Below are 8,532 nucleotides of genomic sequence, written 5' to 3' on the forward strand. Positions count from 1 at the left end.
TATTTGATATTAAACACCTTATGCATCATGTTTCAAATACAGTGAGGGTAAAGGCATCCCAATTCATGCTACACAGTTTTCATTATTTGTCTCATCACACCCAGAAGCATTTAGTTACCTTAGTTTAACTTGTATTGACATTTATACTCTGATCAACCTTTCTAATACTGCAATCAGACGGACATTTTCAGTGACTCACGTCTTCGTCACTCACCATCTTACTTTCCATTATACCAGACCTGGCAATTTTCGGGCTACAGTCCGTGTCTGACGTTACATAATTCTCAGTCCCATTACCTCTGACACGACTGTATGATGGAGGAACTAACATCTATAACCTAACCTGACTACCACACTCAATAACCAAGTGCCCATAAAAAAAAGAAAAAATGCATTCAACAAAACATAATCTACTACTCAAAAATAGACACCTTCCTTCAAACACTCTAAACAAATATATAAATGCACTACAGTACTTACATTTTTCTCCTCCATATCTGCATGCTGCACAGACAGAAGGAGCACAGTCAGTAATATGGTGTTAGTTAATGTACCTATCCTTGGATACTCTATATAATAAGATTTCAATACTATTATCCTGATGTGTTATTTTTCTACCTTATTACCATGCTATATTTTCTGGTTATAAGGTAATTTCCCCATTAGTTATAAGGTAATTTCTCCACTAGTTAGCTATCACCTTAACATGGATGCGGACTTTTTCCTTAACTACACATAAAACCAACTGAAAATACACTATAAAAAAACATTATATTGTGCATCCCTTCTATCATTATACAGTAATTTTCATAGTATTTATAATGTTATACCTTGAAAATAAGGGGGAGAGTTGGGGGTTCATAAGGGATTGTGTGCTGATAGACCCAAACCCAACCCAACCCAACCCAACCCAACCTAACCTTACCCATGTCACTGAGAAGCCACAACAATCAGTCAGATGAGGTTAGGAGTCTACTATAGCTGGGGGGCTCAATTAACCAATAAAACATCCATCTAAAAATCAACACCAGAGCCTTAATGTCCAACACTTTCCACACGTAGTCAAACACTGCTTGGCATAGACCTAATAAGCAAAACCCATATTTTTTTCAGATACTAAACCAACTTGCTTTTTTTTTTTGTCCCAGTGATATTACTCAACTCCAAAGTTTATTAATGAATGTAAAGTATTATATAAACAAAGCCACTTCTGTCAATACAGTACCTCAAACTTTCTTCGTTCTTCTGCAGACATAGGCTTCGGCTGTGAGTGTATTAAGGCGGTGGGGGGGTACACCATGGTATTGTCCGTAGTGTGCTGCTTTTCGTACTCTTGATTTCTTAGCTGGACCTGATGATGCTGCTGCTGTTGGAGATTAACTTGCTGTTGCTGCTGCTGTAGGTTGGATTGTGCTTGCTGTTGCTGCAAATGCTGCTGCTGTTGCAATATATGCTTCTCATCTAATGATAACTGCAAATCAGAAGTTGGCATACTTTACAACTCACAAATACTTACATATATATATAGTAAATTAAGGTTTTTCTTATAAGTCCTATTTGGCTCCCACTTCCTTTACACCTATTACATCCCTTATTCACAAACATATTCCTACTATACACAGTGGCTGAACAGTAAACTAAGCCATGGTCTGCTGTCATTCTTTACCTCAGACGGTGATAAGTACCCCACTATAGTGTTCCAACTCCACATCAAAGACCTAAATACCGACCTGATTTACCCACTACCAAACTATTATTTCTAGATTTCATTCAATAAATAAGGTAACAGTGACTCCCAGTATATAATTAGTCAAGTTACTTCGTTCATATAATTGTCACCCGTTAAGGACATTTATTCAGGATACACAATTATCATCTATTTAATTCTTATAGTTCGCATTTTTTATCTACAGCAGGTTCTCAAATTTTGCGAGTTTTTAATTCAACATTTTATATTTGGACAAAAAAAAAACTACACGATTTCAAATATCGACGGGTTTGAGCGGCCCGCCAACGTTCAGACGACGTGCACAAATCGTGTAAACAGTGTCATTTCTCTTATGTACAAAAGATTCATTATTGTTTATTACTGAATGTCTTTTTGATTGAATTAATGTTTATGTGTGCAAAATAAACAATACAATTCATTGATAATACGTAGAATATTAAAACACACGAGGAAACGAGACGGCATTGTTTTCGTTAATGTTTACAAACCCCGTGACTGATTGGTTTTACATATAAAACTGAAGAAAATAAGACCCTGTTTGTAGCTGTAGTAAAACTAATGTAAAAAAATTAATATGGTTGTTTTAAGTACAGGGTAATGTTATTTAATGTTAATAAATGGAACAATAGAAGTAGCTAACCATTAATGGTAAAGGAAAAAAGTGAGATCATGTATGTAAGTGAGCACATGTGAAAACATATCGTCATTACTCTACATAAGAATATGAAAGCAACACCTATTTACTGTTCCTATACACTGATATTTTAATTAATGTTTCTGAATTTAAAACAAAAATTCTACCCACTGGTGGTAGTAAAGTTGAAAACATAAGGACAGCCAATGTTGTTGAGCGTGTTTTTACTAGGATGAAGAAGTTGCCAAGTCATCAGGTTCAACTCTAGCTCAAGCTGTAAAACATAAGAACTTTTTCTGTGTTGTCTTTAGTTTTTATTTAACTTTATCTGTGTTATTTTCGTTGGTTTATTAGGATGTTGCTTTATTACAGGTAATAATTTGCCAAAAAAGTAGGGTAAATAAGGCAAAATTTAGCCAAACATCGAAAGTACCAGACTCAAATTGATTTTCTCAATAAGAATTTGTATTTAAATTTGGACAATTTGAATTTTGCGAGGTTTTTACAGTCTAAATAGGTGTCCAAATATGAGAGCCTACTGTAAATAGGTGTCCAAATATAAGAGCCTACTGTATTTTTAGTAAGTCTTCAGCTACAATCACCAAACCCCACACCACACCTTCTTGAACTAGTGGTCCTTATTACAGTAAAGCCTCCGAATAAGCGTTAATGTGTCCTCAATATTGCAGTGTAAGGTGAATCATCGTATCATGAATCAATAGTGATACCATCAAATGAAGCAATAATAATGAGATGTGTTCCCCCAAAGTGTGACCTTTTCATATCTTTTGTGTATTTTTTACCCTCCTTTCCCCCCAAAACAATACAATTAATAGAAAAGTGCAAACTATATTTATAAATAATGTTTGAATGCATATACAATATAAATGAAAAGTAATATGGTCACACAGAGAGATGGGACACCATTGTTTTCGTTTGTGTTTACAGCGGAGTCGGGCGATAGTTCTACCGCGAAAATGAAAAAAAGACCTGGTTGTAGCTGTATTAAATAATGTAAAAAAAATAGATATATTTGTTTTAAATAGCGTTAATGATAAATGGAACAATGAAGTAACTAACCACTAATGGCAAAGAAAAAAAAAAAAAGGAGTGGATTAGGAGCATGTATATGTGCGCACTCAAGGAAACAGTCATTTATCTTAAGAATATGTACAAGAGATTCATTATTGTTATTACTGAATATGTATTTGATTGAATTTAAGTTTATGTATGTGAAATGAACTATACAATTCATTAATAATACGTAGAATATTAAAACACACACGAGGAGACAAGACGGCATTGTTTTCGTGAGTGACGATGGTTCTACATAAGAAACTGAAGAAAATAAGACCCTGGTTGTAGCTGTAGTGAACTTAATTTAAAAAAATTGAATACCTGTATAAATGTTTTAAGTAATGTTATTTAATGTTAATAAATGGAACACTAGAAGTGGCTAACCACTAATGGCAAAGAAATAAGGTGAGACGATTGGGAACACCAACGTATGATGCGTACATGTGAAAACATATTGTTCATCTCAACATATGAATATGAAAGCAACACTTATTTACTGTTCATATATGTTTTAAATAATATTTATGAATATAAAACAAAAATTCTACTCACCAATGGCGGTAAAGTCTAAAACATAAGGACAGCCAATGAATATTGTGCGAGGTACTACTCAGATGATGAAGTCATCAGGTTCAACTCTAGCTGAAGCTTTCCATAAAGCTGTTGCTGAAACTGTTACTGAAGTTAATGTTTAAGCTGCTTATGATGCTGAATTTGACGGTGTAGCTGAAGTTGATGGTTTAGGCCTTTGAATAATAAAGCTGTCGAAAGAATCTTGCACAGCTGCTTTCTTTTCTCATTATACATCTTTATGTAGAGGTCATTTGAGTTTATTTAAAGTTTAATGCTTTGTTCTGTTAATGGATCCACTTCAGAAAATATGTTCATTGCTTGCTCCATATAATATCCACAGACCTCTCACCTTTTTCATATTGTTTTAACACGTCTAGTTTCTCGGCTAAGCTTAGACACTTTCTATTAGCTTTTGAAACAACACTACCATCACTTGTTCTCTTGCTCATGTTGAATAAGGATGCAAAAATGCTGAAGAAACCTGAAAGTTTTTCTCTAGTTCCTGTTCCAGATGCGTAAAAACAAAAGGCCCGCCAAGCTCAGACTGTTGTTAACCACTCATTAGCCAGGCAGCTTCTTTGCACAAGGCGCTCTTAATTACTTTTACATTTTTTTTTAATAATACAGTACATATCGGGATTTAGTTTTTATTTATATGAAAATGTAATTTTATTTTATTTTTATTATATTTTGGTAGTAATTACGAATGAAATAAAGACGTATATTGAATAGGGTCCTAAATTAACTAGGGTTTTAAATATGAAAAGTTGCTGGTCAAACCGTTGTTATCGGAGGCTTTACTGTACTCCGAGACTCACCTGCGTAGTTTGTGAAGTAGGATGTTGCTGTGTGACAATAGGTCGGCCGGTGCCCATATACTGCTGTGTTACCATCTGGTCCACTGGGGAGTTGCCCTTCAAGCCTTTACTTCTGGCCTGTTACAAGGTGGAGATGGAATCATGAGACTTTTTAACTGTTGCACTATAGTTTGGTGTCCTTATATACAGAAATTTTATGTATTATATTTCATTAACTCTCAACCAGCAGTTAAATATTCTCTACTATTTTCCAACACGTTCAAAATATGGAATGCCAGGAACATGAAACTTCCAATGATGATGATTGCAGTTTAAAGGTTAAAAGGTATTCAAAACTACTGTATTCAATATTGACAACATGATAGTCAAAATTCACCTTCTTTTCCTGCTCTTTTTTATCAAAATAATCCAGAAAGAGAGGCCGATCAAGTCGCTCGCCAGGTGCTGTGTCGTGTCCTGTTGAGAAAAGTAAAAGTTAGGAGGAAAAATTTACAATGTACTGTAATGTGTAAGTATATAGTATATAATCAACAACCTCACCAGCCAGGACTCGAACCCTCGACCTTTTGCGTGTGACCAGGGATTGCTACCACCGTGCCACAAGGACACCAAATGCAATCCCTAACATTTGTGCAAAGATATATCGATGAACAGGATTTGTGTGAAATATAACAAAGTCTAGGTATCCTTAAATGTGCACGTACATGTTGGCATTCCCAATCCATCTGTATTTTGTTCTTTGCTATTAGTGGTTAGCTACTTCTATTGTTCCATTTATTAACATTAAATAACATTACTTAAAACATATATATTAATTTTTTAACATTAATTTTACTACAGCTACAACCAGGGTCTTATTTTCTTCATTTTACAGTGTAGAACTATCGTCCCGGACTCCCGGCTGTAAACACAAACGAAAACAATGGCGTCCCATCTCCTCTTGTGTGACCATATTATTATTCATTTATATTGTATAAGGTGTATTCATAAACATTATTTAAAGAATATAGTTTGCACTTTTCATTAATTGTATTGTTTTGAGGGAAGAGGGTAAAAAGCCACACAAAAGATATGAAAAGGTCACACTAGGGAACGCATCTCATTATTATTGCTTTATTTTGATGGTAATTAATGATTCGCGATAAGACAATTCACCTTACACTGCAATATTGGAGGACACATTAACGTCGTTATTCAAGGCTTTACTGTACATTGTATGTATACTTTTTCTGTGAGTTGGAACCAATTACCCAATATCTCATTGAAATAATTTTCAGTTAACGAAATTTTAGGTTAAACGACTCTGTGGAACCAATTATGTTCATTAATCGAGGGACCACTGTATCATGAAAGTTCATGAACAACAAAAAACTACCTAACTAATGATAAATAGTACACAATGACTGTACTGTAATTTACAACCTAACACAATAAAAGCATTAATAAAATACTATCTAGATGAAAACATGCAGCTAAAATCATTAAGGAAAATCTAAAGGTTTAACACAACCACCATTTGCATAGACATTAGCTGTATAGCCTCGAGCCTCACCATCGCACATCTGTCAACCCATAGCAAAAGGGCTCCCACACTCTGGTTCCATTCTCACACACTAAGAAATGTTTGTTCCCTTTATGTTTTAAACACTGATACAATAGTTATTTCTTTTACCCTTTTTTGAGGGCACATTCTATATGTAGGATTGTGTGTGTATGTAACTGGGTAAAAGAGAAAATTTATGAAGAAAGTTTTGTTTATCTATCAGAAATTACGAGTTGAAAAATAACCATAGCTCACACCTCAGCCTGTAGGGAGAGGGGCCAGGGGGATGTGGTCGCCCCAGCTGACTCCGGGGGGGGGGGTCATAATTTGAATATTAACTTGGACCAAACTTCACATAAGCCGAGGAAACTTTTGTTAAATGAAAGAGGTGTTAATTTAGGAAATTCGTATAAGCTAATTTTTGCATCTCTGCACATTTAACTTCACAAATACTGAATTTTAAAAATATTTTTAACCCCTACGCCCCAGTTGGCGTTCTGGCAAGTCCATCTAGGGTGCCCAGGTTGACGTTCTGGAACGCACTCCTTTATGCGCCGTTGTTTGAATGCCCAGGGCGGGTCATTAGGTTCCAGCATGACTATTTGATGGTCACGCGACACGCAGGGTAGAGTGGGTGGGCTCAGTGTGGTTAGTATGCATTAGCCTGTCACCATGGAGAGTCGTACCTCAACTTGGTGACAGACTGTGTGTGTCACTGAGCACTTTTAATGAAAACTAATGCAGTAAATCAAATTCTAAATGAATTATTTATAGGAAATAAGTATTATGATCAGTAAATATATGCATTACTGGCCATCCCGGACACAAAGGCAAGCATAAAATGGCCGCTAAGTAGATAGTGACCACGAGCGTCAGCCGTCAATACAACACTCTCCTTTATCTCCCTCCCCACTGTGGCCTCAGGGAAGTTCTAGAGGGTCAATATATAGTTTTTCTTACTACTTTTTTTATTGTTTTACCATTTAAAAAGGTTAAAAACAATTTTGGGAAAAGTTTATTTTTCTCGATTTTCCTCCGGGTGGGGGGTACGCCCAGCGACACCCTAGCCCAGGGCGGAGGAGTTAAACTATTACACCGTCCATTTTTACAACATCTTATTTCTTATTACACTGATGTATTCCTTTGCTTTTCCTATTTTTGGCAAGTTTATCCCCTACTGTATCATAAAACACTAATATACACAGTACACTATCCACACTATTAAACAAATTGCAACTGATAAATATCATTAGTATTTTATATTTTGGATTTATGTTTTCTGTTGGATTCCACAGGATTCCTCATTGCTCTTTATGTTTATTCCACTAACATTATTTTGAATTTCTTTGACTGAGAAACATGCACTACAAAACAATACATTGAATGAACTTTTAAGGGTAAACACCGTGACACTGAGGATAATGTCTCGCAACATGGACGGTGCCAACCCAGAGTGTGTTACATGAGACCACCTGAAGGATAGACACCCAAGCTTATTTCATTTGAAGATGAATCACAGTAATGCTATTTGGGGTTAGATTGGATTAGGTTAGTTTACCACTAGCGTCATCAATCTTCAGGTGAAATAAAGAAATAATGTGGGGTGGGTAATCTCCAGGTGATCCATTAAATAACTTAGTTTTTCACCCTCTGCTGCAAAGTCCAAAACAAGCAGGCTGGATAATATCAAACTCTTAAAGGAGCAAGTCTTACAGCTGAATAAAGCCCATAACATTCACCACATACTGAACACAATTCCAAAAGGACTTCTCCAGAGCAACTTGCTAACACATTTCCCCATTACTTTAACATTATTTCCCTAAAGTTTCTATGATAAAAACATTAAAAACTCCCTTCCAGTTACAAATAGTTTCATGCACGCACCCCACACACCCTATCTTACCATGACACAGAAGCCCACATGAGTGCAGATCCTGAAGACAAGGTATTTCACCCACTCGGCCCTAAGCTCGGCCACACACCAGGGTTTCCTCCACTATACATGCATACACAGTATACAGTGGCCGAGAAATAACTGACATGACACACAACAGTCTCGATGTGTGTATACGCACTCCAAAACGTACATTTACGTGTTTGTGCGAGACATTATAACAACGGATGAAGGATTTTGACAACTGTTCCGAGAAAACGGTGT

General features: G+C 35.9%; 1 protein-coding gene across 1 annotated transcript; it reads right to left on the bottom strand.

The window, feature by feature from the left end:
* Positions 1–417: 417 nt before the first annotated feature.
* LOC121858664 (SWI/SNF chromatin-remodeling complex subunit SNF5-like) lies at positions 418–8,175 on the bottom strand. The gene is made up of 5 exons (XM_042355230.1): positions 8,121–8,175; positions 5,208–5,287; positions 4,832–4,948; positions 1,226–1,471; positions 418–504 (listed from the first exon to the last, which is right to left on the bottom strand). Exons 1-5 carry the CDS (start codon positions 8,173–8,175, stop codon positions 418–420), a joined length of 585 nt encoding a protein of 194 aa, XP_042211164.1.
* Between the last annotated feature and the right edge of the window lie 357 nt (positions 8,176–8,532).

The sequence above is a fragment of the Homarus americanus genome, unplaced genomic scaffold (genome assembly GCF_018991925.1).
Source record: "Homarus americanus isolate GMGI-L3 unplaced genomic scaffold, GMGI_Hamer_2.0 scaffold32522, whole genome shotgun sequence".
NCBI lineage: Eukaryota > Metazoa > Arthropoda > Malacostraca > Decapoda > Nephropidae > Homarus > Homarus americanus.